This window comes from Oncorhynchus clarkii, unplaced genomic scaffold (assembly GCF_045791955.1).
Source record: "Oncorhynchus clarkii lewisi isolate Uvic-CL-2024 unplaced genomic scaffold, UVic_Ocla_1.0 unplaced_contig_14040_pilon_pilon, whole genome shotgun sequence".
Lineage (NCBI taxonomy): Eukaryota > Metazoa > Chordata > Actinopteri > Salmoniformes > Salmonidae > Oncorhynchus > Oncorhynchus clarkii.
The window spans coordinates 1,660-27,003 of NW_027261088.1; the positions used below are offsets into that span (position 1 = coordinate 1,660).

The 25,344-nt window shown below is 41.5% G+C and overlaps 1 protein-coding gene across 2 annotated transcripts in view; it reads right to left on the bottom strand.

Annotated features, from left to right (window-relative positions):
• Positions 1–12,787: 12,787 nt before the first annotated feature.
• Positions 12,788–25,344, bottom strand: part of LOC139404711 (protein Hook homolog 3-like) — an 83,717-nt gene continuing 71,160 nt past the window's right edge. For both annotated transcript variants that reach the window (XM_071147343.1, XM_071147342.1), the window contains one exon: positions 12,788–12,946. In XM_071147343.1, coding sequence (XP_071003444.1) covers positions 12,904–12,946 — 43 coding nt within the window. In that variant the 3' untranslated portion in view covers positions 12,788–12,903. The remainder of the gene's footprint in view (positions 12,947–25,344) is intronic.

Below are 25,344 nucleotides of genomic sequence, written 5' to 3' on the forward strand. Positions count from 1 at the left end.
TGGTATATAGTGACTGGTGGTATATAGTGACTGGTGGTATATAGTGACTGGTGGTATATAGTGACTGGTGGTATATAGTGACTGGTGGTATATAGTGACTGGTGGTATATAGTGACTGGTGGTATATAGTGACTGGTGGTATATAGTGACTGGTGGTATATAGTGACTGGTGGTATATAGTGACTGGTGGTATATAGTGACTGGTGGTATATAGTGACTGGTTGTATATAGTGACTGGTTGTATATAGTGACTGGTGGTATATAGTGACTGGTGGTATATAGTGACTGGTGGTATATAGTGACTGGTGGTACATAGTGACTGGTGGTATATAGTGACTGGTGGTATATAGTGACTGGTGGTATATAGTGACTGGTGGTATATAGTGACTGGTGGTATATAGTGACTGGTGGTATATAGTGACTGGTGGTATATAGTGACTGGTGGTATATAGTAGTGTTACTGGTGGTATATAGTGACTGGTGGTATATAGTGACTGGTGGTATATAGTGACTGGTGGTATATAGTGACTGGTGGTATATAGTGACTGGTGGTATATAGTGACTGGTGGTATATAGTGACTGGTTGTATATAGTGACTGGTGGTATATAGTGACTGGTGGTATATAGTGACTGGTGGTATATAGTGACTGGTGGTACATAGTGACTGGTGGTATATAGTGACTGGTGGTATATAGTGACTGGTTGTATATAGTTACTGGTGGTATATAGTGACTGGTGGTATATAGTGACTGGTGGTATATAGTGACTGGTGGTATATAGTGACTGGTGGTATATAGTGACTGGTGGTATATAGTGACTGGTGGTATATAGTGACTGGTTGTATATAGTGACTGGTGGTATATAGTGACTGGTGGTATATAGTGACTGGTGGTATATAGTGACTGGTGGTATATAGTGACTGGTGGTATATAGTGACTGGTGGTATATAGTGACTGGTGGTATATAGTGACTGGTGGTATATAGTGACTGGTGGTACATAGTGACTGGTGGTATATAGTGACTGGTGGTATATAGTGACTGGTGGTATATAGTGACTGGTGGTATATAGTGACTGGTGGTATATAGTGACTGGTTGTATATAGTTACTGGTGGTATATAGTGACTGGTGGTATATAGTGACTGGTTGTATATAGTGACTGGTGGTATATAGTTACTGGTGGTATATAGTGACTGGTGGTATATAGTGACTGGTGGTATATAGTGACTGGTTGTATATAGTGACTGGTGGTACATAGTGACTGGTTGTATATAGTGACTGGTGGTATATAGTGACTGGTGGTATATAGTGACTGGTGGTATATAGTGACTGGTGGTATATAGTGACTGGTGGTATATAGTGACTGGTGGTATATAGTGACTGGTGGTATATAGTGACTGGTTGTATATAGTGACTGGTGGTATATAGTGACTGGTTGTATATAGTGACTGGTGGTATATAGTGACTGGTGGTATATAGTGACTGGTTGTATATAGTGACTGGTGGTATATAGTGACTGGTGGTATATAGTGACTGGTTGTATATAGTGACTGGTGGTATATAGTGACTGGTGGTATATAGTGACTGGTTGGTATATAGTGACTGGTGGTATATGGTGGTATATAGTGACTGGTGGTACATAGTGACTGGTTGTATATAGTGACTGGTGGTATATAGTGACTGGTGGTATATAGTGACTGGTGGTATATAGTGACTGGTGGTATATAGTGACTGGTTGGTATATAGTGACTGGTGGTATATAGTGACTGGTGGTATATAGTGACTGGTGGTATATAGTGACTGGTGGTACATAGTGACTGGTGTATATAGTGACTGGTGGTATATAGTGACTGGTGGTATATAGTGACTGGTGGTATATAGTGACTGGTTGGTATATAGTGACTGGTGGTATATAGTGACTGGTTGTATATAGTGTGGGTATATAGTGACTGGTGGTATATAGTGACTGGTGGTATATAGTGACTGGTGGTATATAGTGACTGGTGGTATATAGTGACTGGTGGTATATAGTGACTGGTGGTATATAGTGACTGGTGGTATATAGTGACTGGTGGTACTGGTGGTATATATAGTGACTGGTGGTATATAGTGACTGGTGGTGGTGGTACATAGTGACTGGTGGTATATAGTGACTGGTGGTATATAGTGACTGGTGGTATATAGTGACTGGTGGTATATAGTGACTGGTGGTATATAGTGACTGGTTGTATATAGTGACTGGTTGTATATAGTGACTGGTGGTATATAGTGACTGGTGGTATATAGTGACTGGTGGTATATAGTGACTGGTGGTATATAGTGACTGGTTGTATATAGTGACTGGTGGTATATAGTGACTGGTGGTATATAGTGACTGGTGGTACATAGTGACTGGTGGTATATAGTGACTGGTGGTATATAGTGACTGGTGGTATATAGTGACTGGTGGTATATAGTGACTGGTGGTATATAGTGACTGGTGGTATATAGTGACTGGTGGTACATAGTGACTGGTTGTATATAGTGACTGGTGGTATATAGTGACTGGTGGTATATAGTGACTGGTGGTATATAGTGACTGGTGGTATATAGTGACTGGTGGTATATAGTGACTGGTGGTATATAGTGACTGGTGGTATATTTATTTATTTTTATTTCCCCTTTATTTAACCAGGTAGGCTAGTTGAGAACAAGTTCTCATTTACAATTGCGACCTGGCCAAGATAAAGCAAAGCAGTTCGACACACACAACGACACAGAGTTACACATGGAGTAAAACAAACATACAGTCAATAATACAGTAAAAACAAGTCTATATACGATGTGAGCAAATGAGGTGAGATAAGGGAGGTAAAGGCAAAAAGGCCATGGTGGCAAAGTAAATACAATATAGCAAGTAAAACACTGGAATGGTAGATTTGCAATGGGAGAATGTGCAAAGTAGAAATAAAAATAATGGGGTGCAAAGGAGCAAAATAAATAAATAAATAAAATACAGTAGGGAAAGAGGTAGTTGTTTGGGCTAAATTATAGGTGGGCTATGTACAGGTGCAGTAATCTGTGAGCTGCTCTGACAGTTGGTGCTTAAAGCTAGTGAGGGAGATAAGTGTTTCCAGTTTCAGAGATTTTTGTAGTTCGTTCCAGTCATTGGCAGCAGAGAACTGGAAGGAGAGGCGGCCAAAGAAAGAATTGGTTTTGGGGGTGACTAGAGAGATATACCTGCTGGAGCGCGTGCTACAGGTGGGAGATGCAATGGTGACCAGCGAGCTGAGATAAGGGGGGACTTTACCTAGCAGGGTCTTGTAGATGACATGGAGCCAGTGGGTTTGGCGACGAGTATGAAGCGAGGGCCAGCCAACGAGAGCGTACAGGTCGCAATGGTGGGTAGTATATGGGGCTTTGGTGACAAAACGGATTGCACTGTGATAGACTGCATCCAATTTGTTGAGTAGGGTATTGGAGGCTATTTTGTAAATGACATCGCCAAAGTCGAGGATTGGTAGGATGGTCAGTTTTACAAGGGTATGTTTGGCAGCATGAGTGAAGGATGCTTTGTTGCGAAATAGGAAGCCAATTCTAGATTTAACTTTGGATTGGAGATGTTTGATATGGGTCTGGAAGGAGAGTTTACAGTCTAACCAGACACCTAAGTATTTGTAGTTGTCCACGTATTCTAAGTCAGAGCCGTCCAGAGTAGTAATGTTGGACAGGCGGGTAGGTACAGGTAGCTATCGGTTGAAGAGCATGCATTTAGTTTTACTTGTATTTAAGAGCAATTGGAGGCCACGGAAGGAGAGTTGTATGGTATTGAAGCTTGCCTGGAGGGTTGTTAACACAGTGTCCAAAGAAGGGCCAGAAGTATACAGAATGGTGTCGTCTGCGTAGAGGTGGATCAGAGACTCACCAGCAGCAAGAGCGACCTCATTGATGTATACAGAGAAGAGAGTCGGTCCAAGAATTGAACCCTGTGGCACCCCCATAGAGACTGCCAGAGGTCCGGACAGCAGACCCTCCGATTTGACACACTGAACTCTATCAGAGAAGTAGTTGGTGAACCAGGCGAGGCAATCATTTGAGAAACCAAGGCTGTCGAGTCTGCCGATGAGGATGTGGTGATTGACAGAGTCGAAAGCCTTGGCCAGATCAATGAATACGGCTGCACAGTAATGTTTCTTATCGATGGCGGTTAAGATATCATTTAGGACCTTGAGCGTGGCTGAGGTGCACCCATGACCAGCTCTGAAACCAGATTGCATAGCAGAGAAGGTATGGTGAGATTCGAAATGGTCGGTAATCTGTTTGTTGACTTGGCTTTCGAAGACCTTAGAAAGGCATGGTAGGATAGATATAGGTCTGTAGCAGTTTGGGTCAAGAGTGTCACCCCCTTTGAAGAGGGGGATGACCGCAGCTGCTTTCCAATCTTTGGGAATCTCAGACGACACGAAAGAGAGGTTGAACAGGCTAGTAATAGGGGTGGCAACAATTTTGGCAGATAATTTTAGAAAAAAAGGGTCCAGATTGTCTAGCCCGGCTGATTTGTAGGGGTCCAGATTTTGCAGCTCATTCAGAACATCAGCTGAGCAGATTTGGGCGAAGGAGAAATGGGGAAGGCTTGGGCGAGTTGTTGTGGGGGGTGCAGTGCTGTTGACCGGGGTAGGAGTAGCCAGGTGGAAAGCATGGCCAGCCGTAGAAAAATGCTTATTGAAATTCTCAAATATGGTGGATTTATCAGTGGTGACAGTGTTTCCTATCTTCAGTGCAGTGGGCAGCTGGGAGGAGGTGTTCTTATTCTCCATGGACTTTACAGTGTCCCAGAACTTTTTTGAGTTAGTGTTGCAGGAAGCAAATTTCTGCTTGAAAAAGCTAGCCTTGGCTTTTCTAACTGCCTGTGTATAATGGTTTCTAGCTTCCCTGAACAGCTGCATATCACGGGGGCTGTTCGATGCTAATGCAGAACGCCATAGGATGTTTTTGTGTTGGTTAAGGGCAGTCAGGTCTGGTTCTAAATTTCTTGAATGGGGCATGTTTATTTAAGATGGTTAGGAAGGCATTTTTAAAAAATATGCAGGCATCCTCTACTGACGGGATGAGATCAATATCCTTCCAGGATACCCCGGCCAGGTCGATTAGAAAGGCCTGCTCGCTGAAGTGTTTCAGGGAGCGTTTTACAGATATGAGTGGAGGTCGTTTGACCGCTGACCCATTACGGATGCAGGCAATGAGGCAGTGATCGCTGAGATCTTGGTTGAAAACAGCAGAGGTGTATTTAGAGGGCAAGTTGGTTAGGATGATATCTATGAGGGTGCCCGTGTTTAAGGCTTTGGGGAGGTACCTGGTAGGTTCATTGATAATTTGTGTGAGGTTGAGGGCATCAAGTTTAGATTGTAGGATGGCTGGGGTGTTAAGCATGTTCCAGTTTAGGTCGCCTAGCAGCACAAGCTCTGAAGATAGATGGGGGGCAATCAGTTCACATATGGTGTCCAGAGCACAGCTGGGGGCAGAGGGTGGTCTATAGCAGGCGGCAACGGTGAGAGACTTGTTTTTAGAGAGGTGGATTTTTAAAAGTAGAAGTTCAAATTGTTTGGGTACAGACCTGGATAGTAGGACAGAACTCTGCAGGCTAGCTTTGCAGTAGATTGCAACACCACCCCCTTTGGCAGTTCTATCTTGTCTGAAAATGTTGTAGTTTGGAATTAAAATGTCTGAATTTTTGGTGGTCTTCCTAAGCCAGGATTCAGACACAGCTAGAACATCCGGGTTGGCAGAGTTTGCTAAAGCAGTGAATAGAACAAACTTAGGGAGGAGGCTTCTAATGTTAACATGCATGAAACCAAGGCTATTACGGTTACAGAAGTCATCAAAAGAGAGCGCCTGGGAAATAGGAGTGGAGCTAGGCACTGCAGGGCCTGGATTCACCTCTACATCGCCAGAGGAACAGAGTAGGAGTAGAATAAGGGTGCGGCTAAAAGCAATAAGAATTGGTCGTTTAGAACGTCTGGAACAGAGAGTAAAAGGAGGTTTCTGGGGGCGATAAAATAGCATCAAGGTAAAATGTACAGACAAAGGTAAGGTAGGATGTGAATACAGTGGAGGTAAACCTAGGTATTGAGTGATGAAGAGAGAGATATTGTCTCTAGAAACATCATTGAAACCAGGAGATGTCATTGCATGTGTGGGTGGTGGAACTAATAGGTTGGATAAGGTATAATGAGCAGGACTAGAGGCTCTACAGTGAAATAAGCCAATAAACACTAACCAGAACAGCAATGGACAAGGCATATTGACATTAAGGAGAGGCATGCTCAGTCGAGTGATCAAAAGGGTCCAGTGAGTGGAGAGGTTGGTTGGGGGTCACGGCGATTTAGACAGCTAAATCGTTAGCAAGCTAGCATAGGAGCAAGCTAGCATAGAATGGAGGTCTGTTATTAGCCAACTCTTGTGTTCCGTCAGTAGATTAGTGGGTTTCCGTGTGGTAGAGGGGAATTAATCCAAATCACACAACAACAACAAAAATAAAAACAATAGATATAGTTATAGAGGCCCAAGAAGAAAAATAAATAAATAAATAAAAATAAAATAAAATAAAAATTGTCCGATTGTCTATTCAGATAGCAGCCGATAAGATAGCCAACGGCTAGCAGGCCGCAGATGGGCGCCCAGGCAACGTTGCGCCGGAGGAGCCAGCCGGACAATTCCCTCGGGTAGACAACGTCGGCAGTCCAACTGTGAAGGCCGGTGGGGCTCCGCGTAGGCAGCAAAACGGGTCCGGATAGGTGACTGCAGCCCAGGAGTGATTGATGGAACATTTCAGCTGGCTAGCTCCGGAACAATTGATGTTAGCTCCGGAATCGACGAAAGCCGATAGTCACACGGATAGCAGCTAGCTAGCTGTGAGATCCAGGTATGGATGTCCAGAGCCAGCGGCCGAAATCCGGTATGTTCCGTTCCGAGCCGCGCTGCACCGCGCCGTACAAAACTGGCGATAGATTCTCGAGCCAAAGGACAGCCGATGACCACAAACCGTGGTTAGCTGAGTACTAACGATTAGCCAGTAAATAAGCTAACTAGCTTCTGAACCAGCTTCAGAGTAGCTTCTGGACCAGCTTCTGGCTAGCTCCCGGCTAGCTTCTGGCTAATTTCTGGCTAGCCTCTCGGAGGATCACAGATCTGAGGTAAATAATATTTTTTTATATAAATATAAATTGGTGAAGCGGATTGCAGGAGAGTGTTCTGAAGATGAGTTTTTGGAAAATTAAAAATGTATGTGAAAAAAAAAGTTGTAAATATATCTATATATTTATATACACGACAGGACGAGGACAAAAATACGTCTGAACTGCTATGCCATCTTGGGAATATAGTGACTGGTTGTATATAGTGACTGGTGGTACATAGTGACTGGTGGTACATAGTGACTGGTGGTATATAGTGACTGGTGGTACATAGTGACTGGTTGTATATAGTGACTGGTGGTATATAGTGACTGGTGGTATATTGTGACTGGTGGTACATAGTGACTGGTGGTACATAGTGACTGGTGGTACATAGTGACTGGTGGTATATAGTGACTGGTGGTACATAGTGACTGGTGGTATATAGTGACTGGTGGTATATAGTGACTGGTGGTACATAGTGACTGGTGGTTTATAGTGTCTGGTGGTACATAGTGACTGGTGGTATATTGTGACTATATAGTGACTGGTGGTACATAGTGACTGGTGGTATATAGTGACTGGTGGTATATAGTGACTATATAGTGACTGGTGGTACATAGTGACTTGTGGTACATAGTGACTGGTGGTATATAGTGACTGGTGGTACACAGTAACTGGTGGTACATAATGACAGGTGGTAATCATGTCTCTACTGACAATTTGAATGCACAAAAATCCCGTGATGAGATCCCAAGGCCCATTTTGTGTAAGGTATCTGTGGCCAACAGATGCATATCTGTATTCCCAGTCATTTGAATTGACTGAATTCCTCATATGAACTGTAACTCGGTAAAATCTTTGAAAATATTGCAAGTTGTGTTTATATTTTTGTTCAGTGTAGATTGTGTTGAATGATTTGGTGATTTGCTACCAGACCTCAGGATAAGGCCCAGATGCAGACAGTTCAAAGTAACAAATGTTTATTTACAAAAACCGCCAGAACTAGAAACAATGAACTAACATGAAGCAGGAGTAGAGGGGAAAAAACAGCTGGTAAACTTGACGACGAACTGGCAACAGACAAACAGACAACACAGGTATAAATACACCGGGGATAATGGGGAAGATGGGCAACACCTGGAGGGGGTGGAAACAAGCACATAGACAGGCGAAACAGATCAGGGTGTGACACTTGCACTATAAACAGGACTTTCCAAATTGGTCTGGCAAATCTGGCCACATTAAGATTGTATTATTTTACTGTACAGTAATGTACAGATTAATGTACATTTGCTCATTTGTTTTATTAAACATACAATAGTCAATATAACATTTATTTGAACCTGCATCAAAGACACACAACCAATAATAATTTGTCTCTAATCTGTATCGCTGAAGCGTTACAGATGGCTGAATCGTTACAGATCGCTGAAGCCTTACAGATGGCTGAAGCCTTACAGATGGCTGAATCGTTACAGATGCCTGAAGCCTTACAGATGGCTGAAGCCTTACAGATGGCTGAAGCGTTACAGATGGCTGAAGCGTTGCAGATGGCTGAAGCCTTACAGATGGCTGAAGCGTTACAGATGGCTGAAGCCTTACAGATGGCTGAAGCGTTACAGATGGCTGAAGCCTTACAGATGGCTGAAGCCTTACAGATGCCTGAAGCATTACAGATCGCTGAAACCTTACAGATGGCTGAAGCGTTACAGATCGCTGAAGCCTTACAGATCGCTGAAGCGTTACAGATGGCTGAAGCCTTACAGATGGCTGAAGCGTTACAGATGGCTGAAGCCTTACAGATGGCTGAAGCCTTACAGATGGCTGAAGCGTTACAGATGGCTGAAGCCTTACAGATGGCTGAAGCGTTACAGATGGCTGAAGCCTTACAGATCGCTGAAGCCTTACAGATGGCTGAAGCCTTACAGATGGCTGAAGCGTTACAGATGGCTGAAGCCTTACAGATGGCTGAAGCGTTACAGATGGCTGAAGCGTTACAGATGGCTGAAGCGTTACAGATGGCTGAAGCCTTACAGATGGCTGAAGCCTTACAGATGGCTGAAGCCTTACAGATGGCTGAAGCCTTACAGATGGCTGAAGCGTTACAGATGGCTGAAGCCTTACAGATGGCTGAAGCCTTACAGATGGCTGAAGCATTACAGATTCCGTGATAGAAATGTAATGGTAATTTCTGATTGAGATGACATATGCAGAATTTACCGGAATGCATTCTCTGCTAGCACAGGAACATTGTCTTTACATTCCAATCACGCTGTAACGTTGAACTTCCTCAATATATATTGAATAGAGTCCCTTGTCTTTTTTACATTTTCATAAAACGTACACTACCGGTCAAAGGTTTGAACACTCTGACTCATTCAAGGCTTTTTTTATATTTAACTATCTTCTACATTGTAGAATAATAGTGAAGACATCAAAACTATGAAATAACACACATGGAATCATGTAGTAACCAAAAAAGTGTTATTAAACAAATCTCAAAATTGTATTTGAGATTCTTGAAAGTAGCCACCCTTTGCCTGGATGACAGCTTTCCACACTCTTGGCATTCCCTCAACCAGCTTCATGAGGTAAATGACATTTCAATTAACAGGTGTGCCTTGTTAAAAGTTCATTTGTAGAATTTCTTTCCTTCGTAATGCGTTTGAGCCAATCAGTTGTGTTGTGACAAGGTAGGGGTGGTATACAGAAGATAGCTCTATTTGGTAAAAGACCAAGTCCATATTATGGCAAGAACAGCTTATATAAGCAAAGAGAAACGAAAGTCCATCATTACTCTAAGACATGAAGCTCAGTCAATGCGGAAAATTTCAAAAACGTTTAAAGTTTTTTCAAGTGCTGTCACAGAATCCATCAAGCGCTATGACGAAACTGGCTCTCGTGAGGACCACCACAGGAAAGGAAGACCCAGAGTTTCCTCTGCTGCAGAGGATAAGTTCATTAGAGTTTCCAGTCTCGGAAATTGCTGCCCAAATAAATGCTTCACAGAGCTCAAGTAACAGACACATCTCAACATCAACTGTTCAGAGGAGACCGTGTGAATCAGGCGTTCATGGTTGAAAGAAACCACAACTAAAGGACACCAATGATAAGAAGACACTTGCTTGGGCCAAGAAACACGAGCAATGGACATTAGACCGATGGACATCTGTCCTTTGGTCTGACGAGTCCAAATTTGAGATTTTTGGTTCCAACCGCCGAGTCTTTGTGAGATGCAGAGTAGTTGAACAGATGATCTCCGCATATGTGGTTCCCACCGTGAAGCATGGAGGAGGAGGTGTGGTGGTGTGGGGGTGCTTTGCTGGTGACACTGTCGGTGATTTATTTAGATTTCAAGGCACACTTAACCAGCATGTCTACCACAGCATTCTGCAGCGATACGCCATCCAATCTGGTTTGCGCTTAGTGGGACCATAATTTGTTTTTCAACAGGACAATGACCCAACACCTCCAGGCTGTGTAAGGGCTATTTGACCAAGAAGGAGAGTGATGGAGTGCTGCATCAGATGACCTGGCCTCCACAATCACCTGACCTCAACCCAATTGAGATGGTTTGGGATTAATTGCACCGCAGAGTAAAGGAAAAGCAGCCAACAAGCAGCATATGTGGGAACTCCTTCAAGACTGTTGGAAAAGTATTCCAGGTGAAACTGGTTGAGAGAATACCAAAAGTGTGCAATGTTTCCATCAAGGCAAATGGTGGCTACTTTGAAGAATCTACAATATAAAATATATTTGGATTTGTTTAACACTTTTTTGGTTACTACATGATTCCATGTGTGTTATTTCATAGTTTTGATGTCTTCACTATAATTCTACAATGTAGAAAATAGTACAAATAAAGAAAAGCCTTTGATTGAGTAGGTGTGTCCAAACTTTTCACTGGAACTGTATATGCTGTGTTATAAAGTGCAAGTAAAGGATTGTGTAGGCCTATCTTCTCCTGTCTGCTTGTCCAGTCTCCCTGGGGGGCGATCTGTTTCCTATCTTCTCCTGTCTGCTTGTCCAGTCTCCCTGGGTGGCGATCTCTTTCCTATCTTCTCCTGTCTGCTTGTCCAGTCTCCCTGGGTGGCGATCTCTTTCCTATCTTCTCCTGTCTGCTTGTCCAGTCTCCCTGGGTGGCGATCTCTTTCCTATCTTCTCCTGTCTGCTTGTCCAATCTCCCTGGGTGGCGATCTCTTTCCTATCTTCTCCTGTCTGCTTGTCCAGTCTCCCTGGGGGGCGATCTCTTCCCTGTCTTCTACTGTCTGCTTGTCCAGACTCCCTGGGTGGCAATCTCTTTTTGGTGATCAGTTGAATCTCTTGCTTCGTCTCTCCTGTCAGCTGCATATGGATCTCCGTCCTGTCTCTAACCTCACCACCACCACATAGCTGTATGGATTATATCTCTAACCCTAACTACTCCCCACGACAGGCCCACACAGATCCTAAATCCCAGACACACGTAGAGAGGAGATGAGATGGTGAAGATAGGGTTTCACCCTAGGAAAAAGAATCCCCTTATCACAAGTTAAAATGTTAGATACTGCATGTCCTCCTGAATCTCATCTGAACTTTCTCTCTTTCACTCTCTCTCTGTTAGTCTCTCTATCTCTATATCTCCCTTTTTTACACACACACACACACACACACATACACACACTTCACACACACACTTCACACACTTCACACACACACACATCGCATTTTTTTCTGAAATGAATGGGACTGGAGATTGGAGGAGAAACTGAATGTCTGGAGGGATGATCGTAAATATCCCATTGCAAATATGCGACAACAAAGTGGATAGGGTTTTGACCAGTTTATCTCCAGCTCCAACAGATTTATGTAACGTTTGATAAATGATTTGAAGCCGTGTCTGTTTAGCTGTTGTTTGAATGATGGACCAATGATTCATCCGAAGCAGATGGGTCTGAAGAATAATTCCTGTGATTCTCCTGTAAGGCTTCAGAAGGATCATACTTCCCCGTAGGTGTTTTCACCAGTGGAGGAGCGATCAGGGCCGGACGACTGCATTTGGGGGCATGAAGCACAGAGAAAATGCTGCCGTTTTTAAATCTAATTTCCTGAAATTCTACACTTTTTTTGCCATGGGGCAGGGATAGTTTGTTTTTCTGATTTATAGCTCATCGCTTTTGTTAATATTTTTCCAAGATGCTAAGAGAAAATGTTGCTCTTTTAAAGCAAATTTACTCAAATTCTACACATTTTGCTATAATCTGCCCCCCCCCCAAGCACCAACCCTGCCCCCCCCCCCCCACCAAGCACCAACCCTGCCCCCCCCCCCACCAAGCACCAACCCAGCCCCCCCCCCCCCACCAAGCACCAACCCTGCCCCCCCCCCACCAAGCACCAACCCCCCCCCCCCCCCCCCCCCCCACCAAGCACCAACCCTGCCCCCTGACTACAATCCCATGTTTGGTCATAATGTAATATTTTCCAGGCATTGGAAGCTGGTGTCAACTGTTCAGATGTTAAATCCAAAGGCATTTGAATGTTTCTATCAGTTCAGATGTTAACTCCAAAGGCATTTGGATGTTCAACTGTTCTCTATTTCTAACATTACTCTCTCCATCACCACAGTCGATCGAAATCCTCTACCGACCAGACGGGTCATTCTCCGGGTCAGAACCTGGATGAGTACCCTTACCTGGAGCCGTTCCTCCACGAATTCCACGACGAGGAGCAACAGCACCCTCTGCAGGACAACCCACTACCCAACATACCTCGTCACTCCCCCAGCCTGGAGCTGATGGACACGATGGACCGCAAGCTGAAGAAGAAACGACGTAACAAACAGAAGAAACATCAGAGAAACAGACAGTTTAATGACCTCTGGGTTCGCATCGAGGAGAGGTGAGAGAGGAGACGTTGTTGTGTATCACTGTGTACTGTTGATAGTTCTACCAGAACAATGTGTACCGTTATTGTGTGACGTTATGTACCCAAAGTTGTGGGTTCAATTCCCACAGAAAACATGTACACATGTTAAATGTACATGTACACATGTTAAACTCACTGTATTGGGGATAGTAGGTATCCTAGTGGTTAGAGGGGGGAGGTAGGTATCCTAGTGGTTAGAGCGTTGAGCCAGTAACCGAAAGGTTGCTAGATCGAATCCCTGAGCTGACAATGTAAAAGTATGTCGTTCTGCCCCTGAACAAGGCAGTTAACCCACTGTTCCTAGGCCGTCATTGTAATGAAATATTTGTTCTTAACTGACTTGCCTGGTTAAATATTTTTTATTATTGTAAGTCACTTTGGCTAAGAGCATCAGCTAAATGGTATATATTACATTACTATGGGTGGTAGCTGGCATACCAGTAGTTTATGATGATGTATGTTCCTAAGAATGGGGAAGGGCATGGAGAGAGAAGTATTGAATTCACATGTCAGGTAAATGTCAAGACAGTTCAAGGGGTTAAGTACTAGGTAGGTATCACTTTCGTGCTCAAGTCTGGGCAGTTATAGCTGCTCTGTCTACAGGATCTACCCTCTAACTGACAGAGACCCTGCAGGCACAACGACCCATCATATCACATCACAGATACCTCCTTCTAGACTGGTTCTCTCCTGGTTCAGTGTTATGGATCCTAAGGAAAGGAAATACGTTGTGGAAGGTTGTAGCTACCGGCAAGAGACCTTTGTGACGGAAAATATGATCCTCTTTTTTAATTTTTTTTATTCGAATATGATCACAAAGAGACTATTGTTGAATTTGCCGTGAAGAATAACCACACACTTGTTACTTGGTTGATTCTCTGACTGACTGTTTGGTATATTTATAACTATAAGGCCAGTTTCCTAAACTTGGACTGAAAAGCATGCTCAATGGAACTGTGAATTGAAAGGTCTTTTTAGTCCTGAAAATAAAATAACATGGGATGTTTCTAAATACATTTCCCCCAAAAGTCAACTTCAGACGTTTGTATATTATGTCTGAAAAAAATGTTTTAAAAATGGTACATTATGGTTAATATTCAGGAAGGTAGCCTGCTGAGTTTTCCTCTAAACAGAGCATTGTACACTGTGTTTCCAGTGTTGGGGAGTACAGAGGAAGGTCTCTCTGGTTGATTTGATGCGTGGCCACATGCAGACATGTCAGACCTGATTATACTTCACCCTCCTGAGTTCACTGGCTCTGCTTTGTAAACGCAGGTTCAACTAAAATAAACCTGAGATCCTGTCCCAAATGGCACCCTGTTCTCTATACAGTGCACTACTTTTAACCAGAGTGGACCTGGAATGACCATAGGGGCTCTGGTCAAAAGTAGTGCACTATATTAGGAAATAGGGTTCTATTTGGGACTCATACCTGCTTATAGGCTCAGTCAGTATTCCCGGCAATCAAACACAGCAGAAAACAAAATGAATAACTATTCTGAATGTACCTTTCTAAAATAAGCAGCAAATTCAGGGCTAGGTTATATCCAAGAGAGACAGCTGGCTCTTGTAACCAAGGACAATCAATGAAAAGTCAATATTATTAACTACTAACATATGTCCAGTGATGAAAAGAGCCTAATTATATATGCTAGGTAAATTATGCCTCTGGTCAGTTTGTCGTTGCTTCCCCAAATGGCTTCGTATGACTATAGGCCCTGGTGCACTATCTAGGGTATATGGTGCAATTTGGGACTGAATCCTAGTCATCACAGGCCTGCTGACTTCTGGCCCATTATGCCTTCACCATGTCACGAGTTCATTCCTCAATAAGTACCAAAATTGTCAAATCACAACCTCAATTGAAACATTGCTCATTAATTTCATTCCAGCTTAGAATTCAACCGTTTTTTTTATTTTCTTTACTAATGGGAGGTAGTTACAGAGCTGAGTTTCTCTCTACCAATAGTGGCAGGCGGAGGAAGCTGTCCGTTTGTTGTGATTGGCAGAGTCCCAATAAGCCCGTACTTAGTTCCTGGATCTAACAGGCGTACATCAAAGAGACTGGCATGTTTCTGGATTCATCCTGATCAGGCTGATGATTTCCAGAGTTCTGACAAACTAGGTTCTAAGGTTCTGGAATTCTCTGTTTGACATCGTCATGTAGCATTAGCAGCTAAACTAGCAACAGTATCAATGTTTGACCTCATTATGTAACAACAGTTAAAATTAGGAACAGTATCAATGTTTGACTCCTCTATATCTGACTGGGTAAATAACTCCTCTGACTGGGTAAATAACTCCTCTATATCTGACGGGGTTAATAACTCCTCTATATCTGACTGGGTAAATAACTCCTCTATATCTGACTGGGTTAATAACTACTCTGACTGGGTTAATAACCCCTCTATATCTGACTGGGTTAATAACTCCTCTATATCTGACTGGGTAAATAACTGCTCTGACTGGGTAAATAACTCCTCCGACTGGGTAAATAACTCCTCTATATCCGACTGGGTAAATAACTCCTCTATATCTGACTGGGTAAATAACTCCTCTATATCCGACTGGGAAAATAACTCCTCTATATCTGACTGGGTAAATAACTCCTCTGACTGGGTAAATAACTCCTCTATATCTGACTGGGTTAATAACTCCTCTATATCTGGCTGGGTAAATAACTCCTCTATATCTGACTGGGTAAATAACCTCTCTGACTGGGTAAATAACTCCTCTATATCTGACTAGGTAAATAACACCTCTGACTGGATAAATAACTCCTCTATATATGACTGGGTAAATAACTCCTCTATATCTGACTGGGTAAATAACTAATCTATACCTGACTGGGTAAATAACTCCTCTATATCTGACTGGGTTAATAACTCCTCTGACTGGGTTAATAACTTCTCTATATCTGACCGGGTTAATAACTCCTCTGACTGGGTAAATAACTCCTCTATATCTGACTGGGTAAATAACTCATCTATATCTGACTGGGTTAATAACTCCTCTATATCTGACTGGGTAAATAACCCCTCTATATCTGACTAGGTTAATAACTACTCTATATCTGACTGGGTAAATAACTCCTCTATATCTGACTGGGTAAATAACTCCTCTATATCTGACTGGGTAAATAACTCCTCTGATTGGGTAAATAACTCCTCTATATCTGACTGGGTAAATAACTCCTCTGACTGGGTAAATAACTCCTCTATATCTGACTGGGTTAATAACTACTCTATATCTGACTGGGTTAATAACTCCTCTATATCTGACTGGGTTAATAACTCCTCTATATTTGACTGGGTAAATAACTCCTCTATATCTGACTGGGTTAATAACTCCTCTGACTGTGTTAATAACTCCTCTATATCTGACTGGGTTAATAACTCCTCTGACTGGGTTAATAACTTCTCTATATCTGACTGGGTAAATAACTCCTCTGACTGGGTAAATAACTCCTCTATATCTGACTGGGTTAATAACTACTCTATATCTGACTGGGTTAATAACTCCTCTATATCTGACTGGGTTAATAACTCCTCTATATTTGACTGGGTAAATAACTCCTCTATATCTGACTGGGTTAATAACTCCTCTGACTGTGTTAATAACTCCTCTATATCTGACTGGGTTAATAACTCCTCTATATCTGACTGGGTTAATAACTCCTCTATATCTGACAGGGTTAATAACTCCTCTATATCTGACTGGGTTAATAACTCCTCTATATCTGACTGGGTAAATAACTCCTCTATATCTGACTGGGTAAATAACCCCTCTATATCTGACTGGGTAAATAACTCCTCTATATCTGACTGGGTAAATAACCCCTCTATATCTGACTGGGTAAATAACTCCTCTATATCTGACTGGGTAAATAACCCCTCTATATCTGACTAGGTTAATAACTACTCTATATCTGACTGGGTAAATAACTCCTCTATATCTGACTGGGTAAATAACTCCTCTATATCTGACTGGGTAAATAACCCCTCTATATCTGACTGGGTAAATAACTCCTCTATATCTGACTGGGTAAATAACCCCTCTATATCTGACTGGGTTAATAACTCCTCTGACTGGGTAAATAACTGCTCGTTATTTGACTGGGCTAATAATAACTAATAATATTATAATACTACTATAAAATAATATTTTGTTTTTATAATTTGTTTATTGAGGAAAGTCATGTTGAGATTACATAATATTTGTTTCAAGGGAGAGTCTGAGACCGTGTGTTGGCAGGGAATGTGTGACATCATCTCTCAACCCACAGACGGACATAACACACTGATTACTATCCATGGTGAATCTAACATGACATAACTCCTATCCAATCTTAATCTAACATGACATAACTCCTATCCAATCTTAATCTAACATGCAATCCTCTTGTCTCTGTTGTCTCTCAGCACCACAGTCCAGTCTCCTCCACCTCCTCTGGTGCATATCCTCAACGGTTACGTCACCGTAGGGCCTCACCACCATGACCTTGAAAGAGGCCTCGCCCACGGCCACGGCAGAACCAATCACCACAGGTGGTCGTCAGGCTGCTCCGCCTCCACGCCGCTGTCTGTCATCTGGTTACGGTTAACAGTATTGGTTCACACCTGGACACTGGTAGTAACTCTAGTCTAAAGTATGAGGTTGTTGGATAAACTTTTACACAAAAACTGGAAGAAAAATCCTCATCAATCTATTTCAAAAACACTGTAATTCTGTATACTGTTAACATTGTTGGGTGACATCTGGACTGCACATCTAGTACAGGAGGTTCCTGGTTCAAAACCCTCCTGCTCTCATCTGGACTGCAGCACAAATGCAGGAGGTTCCTGGTTCAAAACCCTCCTGCTCTCATCTGGACTGCAGCACTAATGCAGGAGGTTCCTGGTTCAAAACCCTCCTGCTCTCATCTGGACTGCAGCACTAATGCAGGAGGTTCCTGGTTCAAAACCCTCCTGCTCTCATCTGGACTGCAGCACTAATGCAGGAGGTTCCTGGTTCAAAACCCTCCTGCTCTCATCTGGACTGCAGATCTAATGCAGGAGGTTCCTGGTTCAAAACCCTCCTGCTCTCATCTGGACTCTAGTAGCAGATCTAGTACTGTAATCAGTGTTGGTTCACATCTGGACCCTGAATAACTAGTGCAGGAGGTTACTGGTTCAAACCCTTCCTGCTCTTAAACTGGAAGGAAAGGAATCATCTTTTTCAACACACAATGAGGTGAATCCTAACTTCAAGTGAAAATCGGACATAAGTGGAAGTTCGCATTCGCTCAAATCAGTCTAAACTGGATCTTTTTACATGTAATTTAGTACTTTATTTTTTACAAAAAAAAACGAATATATTATTAAGAACCCAAACAGCTCTTCCTTTTCTTCCGACCCTCTTCATTTATTCTTCCCTTTTTGAGGAATGTGTTTTGTATCGTGTAATACTGTGGGAATTGTATATATCTACATATTCTAGATTGTATTTTAGAAATATGACATTGAAAATGGTTGAATGTGTTTTGTTTATTGTTGTTGTTTATAAATAGATAGTGGAATTTTTGAGACTAAAGCTGGTACTAACCACCATGTCCTGTATTTGGTATCCTGGTCCCATAGCTTGGTCCCCTGATCTGCTTGTGCTGTCTTGCTAGCTTCTATTGTCACCTTAGGAGTTGGCAAGACAGCACAACCAGATCTGGATCCAGGCTATGTATTTGTCTCTCCGTGGTTGAATGGTGATGTTGGTGGGGGTAGAATCCATCCTAAACCAGTTACCTATGGTTTGTTGTTTTGTCTTTGCTGAGAGAATTACGTTTTATGTTTTTACATAAGATATTATTTGTTTAATTTATTTAACTATATAGTTGGTAAGTAATCTAAACATGCGTTGTGACGGTTGTTGTTCATCCCAATGTGATTTGTTCGTTCTCTCTCCAGCCTAAGAGTCAGGTCAACACCAGTTTGTTTGGATGTTCTGTAAAGCAGGAGATTCATGAGATGAGTTTACCTTGTTGTAGCTCACTGACATTTCAATACATGAGATGAGTTTACCTTGTTGTAGCTCACTGACATTTCAATGGCATGAGATGAGTTTACCTTGTTGTAGCTCACGGACATTTCAATACATGAGATGAGTTTACCTTGTTGTAGCTCACTGACATTTCAATGGCATGAGATGAGTTTACCTTGTTGTAGCTCACTGACATTTCAATACATGAGATGAGTTTACCTTGTTGTAGCTCACGGACATTTCAATGGCATGAGATTAGTTTATCTTGTTGTAGCTCACTGACATTTCAATACATGAGATGAGTTTACCTTGTTGTAGCTCACGGACATTTCAATACATGAGATGAGTTTACCTTGTTGTAGCTCACTGACATTTCAATGGCATGAGATGAGTTTACCTTGTTGTAGCTCACTGACATTTCAATACATGAGATGAGTTTACCTTGTTGTAGCTCACTGACATTTCAATGGCATGAGATGAGTTTACCTTGTTGTAGCTCACTGACATTTCAATACATGAGATGAGTTTACCTTGTTGTAGCTCACTGACATTTCAATACATGAGATGAGTTTATCTTGTTGTAGCTCACTGACATTTCAATGGTGTGGCATGAGATGAGTTTACCTTGTTGTAGCTCACTGACATTTCAATGGCATGAGATGAGTTTATCTTGTTGTAGCTCACTGATATTTCAATACATGAGATGAGTTTACCTTGTTGTAGCTCACTGACATTTCAATACATGAGATGAGTTTACCTTGTTGTAGCTCACTGACATTTCAATACATGAGATGAGTTTACCTTGTTGTAGCTCACTGACATTTCAATGGCATGAGATGAGTTTACCTTGTTGTAGCTCACTGACATTTCAATACATGAGATGAGTTTACCTTGTTGTAGCTCACTGACATTTCAATACATGAGATGAGTTTATCTTGTTGTAGCTCACTGACATTTCAATACATGAGATGAGTTTACCTTGTTGTAGCTCACTGACATTTCAATACATGAGATGAGTTTATCTTGTTGTAGCTCACTGACATTTCAATGGCATGAGATGAGTTTATCTTGTTGTAGCTCACTGACATTTCAATACATGAGATGAGTTTACCTTGTTGTAGCTCACTGACATTTCAATGGTGTGGCATGAGATGAGTTTATCTTGTTGTAGCTCACTGACATTCCAATGGCATGAGATTAGTTTATCTTGTTGTAGCTCACTGACATTTCAATACATGAGATGAGTTTACCTTGTTGTAGCTCACGGACATTTCAATACATGAGATGAGTTTATCTTGTTGTAGCTCACGGACATTTCAATACATGAGATGAGTTTACCTTGTTGTAGATCACTGACATTTCAATACATGAGATGAGTTTACCTTGTTGTAGCTCACTGACATTTCAATACATGAGATGAGTTTACCTTGTTGTAGCTCACGGACATTTCAATGGCATGAGATTAGTTTATCTTGTTGTAGCTCACTGACATTTCAATACATGAGATGAGTTTACCTTGTTGTAGCTCACGGACATTTCAATACATGAGATGAGTTTACCTTGTTGTAGCTCACTGACATTTCAATGGCATGAGATGAGTTTACCTTGTTGTAGCTCACTGACATTTCAATACATGAGATGAGTTTACCTTGTTGTAGCTCACTGACATTTCAATGGCATGAGATGAGTTTACCTTGTTGTAGCTCACTGACATTTCAATACATGAGATGAGTTTACCTTGTTGTAGCTCACTGACATTTCAATACATGAGATGAGTTTATCTTGTTGTAGCTCACTGACATTTCAATGGTGTGGCATGAGATGAGTTTACCTTGTTGTAGCTCACTGACATTTCAATGGCATGAGATGAGTTTATCTTGTTGTAGCTCACTGATATTTCAATACATGAGATGAGTTTACCTTGTTGTAGCTCACTGACATTTCAATACATGAGATGAGTTTACCTTGTTGTAGCTCACTGACATTTCAATACATGAGATGAGTTTACCTTGTTGTAGCTCACTGACATTTCAATGGCATGAGATGAGTTTACCTTGTTGTAGCTCACTGACATTTCAATACATGAGATGAGTTTACCTTGTTGTAGCTCACTGACATTTCAATACATGAGATGAGTTTATCTTGTTGTAGCTCACTGACATTTCAATACATGAGATGAGTTTACCTTGTTGTAGCTCACTGACATTTCAATACATGAGATGAGTTTATCTTGTTGTAGCTCACTGACATTTCAATGGCATGAGATGAGTTTATCTTGTTGTAGCTCACTGACATTTCAATACATGAGATGAGTTTACCTTGTTGTAGCTCACTGACATTTCAATGGTGTGGCATGAGATGAGTTTATCTTGTTGTAGCTCACTGACATTCCAATGGCATGAGATTAGTTTATCTTGTTGTAGCTCACTGACATTTCAATACATGAGATGAGTTTACCTTGTTGTAGCTCACGGACATTTCAATACATGAGATGAGTTTATCTTGTTGTAGCTCACGGACATTTCAATACATGAGATGAGTTTACCTTGTTGTAGATCACTGACATTTCAATACATGAGATGAGTTTATCTTGTTGTAGCTCACTGACATTTCAATGGCATGAGATGAGTTTATCTTGTTGTAGCTCACGGACATTTCAATACATGAGATGAGTTTACCTTGTTGTAGCTCACGGACATTTCAATACATGAGATGAGTTTATCTTGTTGTAGCTCACGGACATTTCAATACATGAGATGAGTTTACCTTGTTGTAGCTCACTGACATTTCAATACATGAGATGAGTTTACCTTGTTGTAGCTCACTGACATTTCAATGGCATGAGATGAGTTTATCTTGTTGTAGCTCACTGACATTTCAATACATGAGATGATTGTAATATTTTGCTGTACCGTTAAACAATAAAATATGTATCTAGTTAAATGTTGGGATCCAGATGTCTTTGTTAGAACGTTACACACCGTTAACAATAAGTCTTCATGTAAAGTAAGTTTCATAAAGTCATTGATTACAAGTACACACAATATCACGTCTTATAAGATGCAAGGGCTCAGACACATAGATGTACTTAGTGCTTCTGCCCAGAGGGTCGGCAGTTCCGCCCCAGAGTGTCGGCAGTTCCGCCCCAGAGTGTCGGCAGTTCCGCCCCAGAGTGTCGGCAGTTCCGCCCCAGAGTGTCGGCAGTTCCGCCCCAGAGTGTCGGCAGTTCCGCCCCAGAGTGTCTGCAGCTCCGCCCAGAGTGTCGGCAGTTTAACTCATTGTTGTTCACATAAGCACAGCTCCACCACCGATCTAATAGAATCCTAACACAGACCACAAGGTTGCAGTAGCTTGTTTGGCTTGTGCCTGCTGCAGAAAGCTAATGTCAGCTAGCAAGCTGCGTTAATGTTGTCGCCATCAAGCTATAATTTGTAGTAAAGCCCTTGTTGATAGTCAGGTTGGTACACAGCAGGTGCATCTTTTACTCTAGCAAAAATTAAGGAACGGCCTCTGAATTCAGTATGCTGGCAGTAGTACCTATCGACAGTTAGATTTATCTGTGTCTCACCACTAATAACACTAGCACAATCTGTAATCGCACAGCAAAAAAAATCATTGATTTGATGATTCTGAATTCAAGGATCATGTAAGCCTAATAGAGTATTTAACTCAAAAGATAGACCATAAATCAGTATAATTATTTTTGTATTTGACTTTTTGTTGTTGTTGTTGTATGTGACCTTTATTGAACCAGGCCATTGAGGTCAGAAGACTTCTTTGTAAGGGAGTTGAGCAGCACATTCAACAGACTCTCTGTGCGATCCACACCACGTGATGGTGTGGTGTTTAATCGACAAAGCCGTCGTTCTCCCCGGTCTGTTAAGAGTACGATGCAGGCCCAGATGTTTCCAGAACAATCTCAAATGATCCAGAGACGTCATACCTGGCAACTCTCTGCTTCTTTGGACAGCAGAATGGTTGCAAAAATAGAGGGGTTCAGTTATGTTTGTACATGTTTTTAGGGTAAGGGTTCAATCCGAAAGTTTAAAGGCAATGTTCCCACGTTGGCGGAGACTGCATTCACGGCAAACGCAGCACAGGCTATGTCGTCTCAGTCGGAAATTACTTTAAAATGTATATTGCTTCCTGATCTGTAAACACTTCCTGATCTGTAACACTTCCTGATCTGTAAACACTTCCTGATCTGTAAAAACGTCCTGATCTGTAAACACTCCCTGATCTGTAACACTTCCTGATCTGTAACACTTCCTGATCTGTAACACTTCCTGATCTGTAAACACTTCCTGATCTGTAAACACTTCCTGATCTGTAACACTTCCTGATCTGTAACACTTCCTGATCTGTAACACTTCCTGATCTGTAAACACTTCCTGATCTGTAAACACTTCCTGATCTGTAAACACTTCCTGATCTGTAACATTTCCTGATCTGTAAACACTTCCTGATCTGTAAACACTTCCTGATCTGTAAACACTTCCTGATCTGTAACACTTCCTGATCTGTAACACTTCCTGATCTGTAAACACTTCCTGATCTGTAACACTTCCTGATCTGTAACAATTCCTGATCTGTAAACACTTCCTGATCTGTAACACTTCCTGATCTGTAAACACTTCCTGATCTGTAAACACTTCCTGATCTGTAACACGTCCTGATCTGTAAACACTTCCTGATCTGTAAACACTTCCTGATCTGTAACACTTCCTGATCTGTAACACTTTGGCGATCTAGACTGAATAGAGCCCTTAGTCTGTTGTTTCCCTACCAGTGTCATTGACCTTAACTGTGGCTGGCACCAACTTAGGACATGGAAAATAGACATTGACACTTGTAATACTGTATTGTAGACTATAATACAGCAGGCCTACAGTTGTAATACTGTATTGTAGACTATAATACAGCAGGCCTACAGTTGTAATACTGTATTGTAGACTATAATACAGCAGGCCTACAGTTGTAATACTGTATTGTAGACTGTATGTATAATACAGCAGGCCTACAGTTGTAATACTGTATTGTAGACTGTATGTATAATACAACAGGCCTAGTTGTAATACTGTATTGTAGACTATAATACAACAGGCCTACAGTTGTAATACTGTATTGTAGACTATAATACAACAGGCCTACAGTTGTAATACTGTATTGTAGACTATAATACAACAGGCCTACAGTTGTAATACTGTATTGTAGACTATAATACAACAGGCCTACAGTTGTAATACTGTATTGTAGACAGCAGGCCTACAGTTGTAATACTGTATTGTAGACTATAATACAGCAGGCCTACAGTTGTAATACTGTATTGTAGACTATAATACAGCAGGCCTATAGTTGTAATACTGTATTGTAGACTATAATACAGCAGGCCTACAGTTGTAATACTGTATTGTAGACTATAATACAACAGGCCTACAGTTGTAATACTGTATTGTAGACTATAATACAGCAGGTCTACACTTGTAATACTGTATTGTAGACTATAATACAGCAGGCCTACAGTTGTAATACTGTATTGTAGACTATAATACAACAGGCCTACAGTTGTAATACTGTATTGTAGACTATAATACAACAGGCCTACAGTTGTAATACTGTATTGTAGACTATAATACAACAGGCCTACAGTTGTAATACTGTATTGTAGACTATAATACAACAGGCCTACAGTTGTAATACTGTATTGTAGACTATAATACAACAGGCCTACAGTTGTAATACTGTATTGTAGACTATAATACAACAGGCCTACAGTTGTAATACTGTATTGTAGACTATAATACAGCAGGCCTACAGTTGTAATACTGTATTGTAGACTGTATGTATAATACAGCAGGCCTACAGTTGTAATACTGTATTGTAGACTATAATACAACAGGCCTACAGTTGTAATACTGTATTGTAGACTATAATACAACAGGCCTACAGTTGTAATACTGTATTGTAGACTATAATACAGCAGGCCTACAGTTGTAATACTGTATTGTAGACTATAATACAGCAGGCCTACAGTTGTAATACTGTATTGTAGACTATAATACAACAGGCCTACAGTTGTAATACTGTATTGTAGACTATAATACAGCAGGCCTACAGTTGTAATACTGTATTGTAGACTATAATACAGCAGGCCTACAGTTGTAATACTGTATTGTAGACTATAATACAACAGGCCTACAGTTGTAATACTGTATTGTAGACTATAATACAACAGGCCTACAGTTGTAATACTGTATTGTAGACTATAATACAACA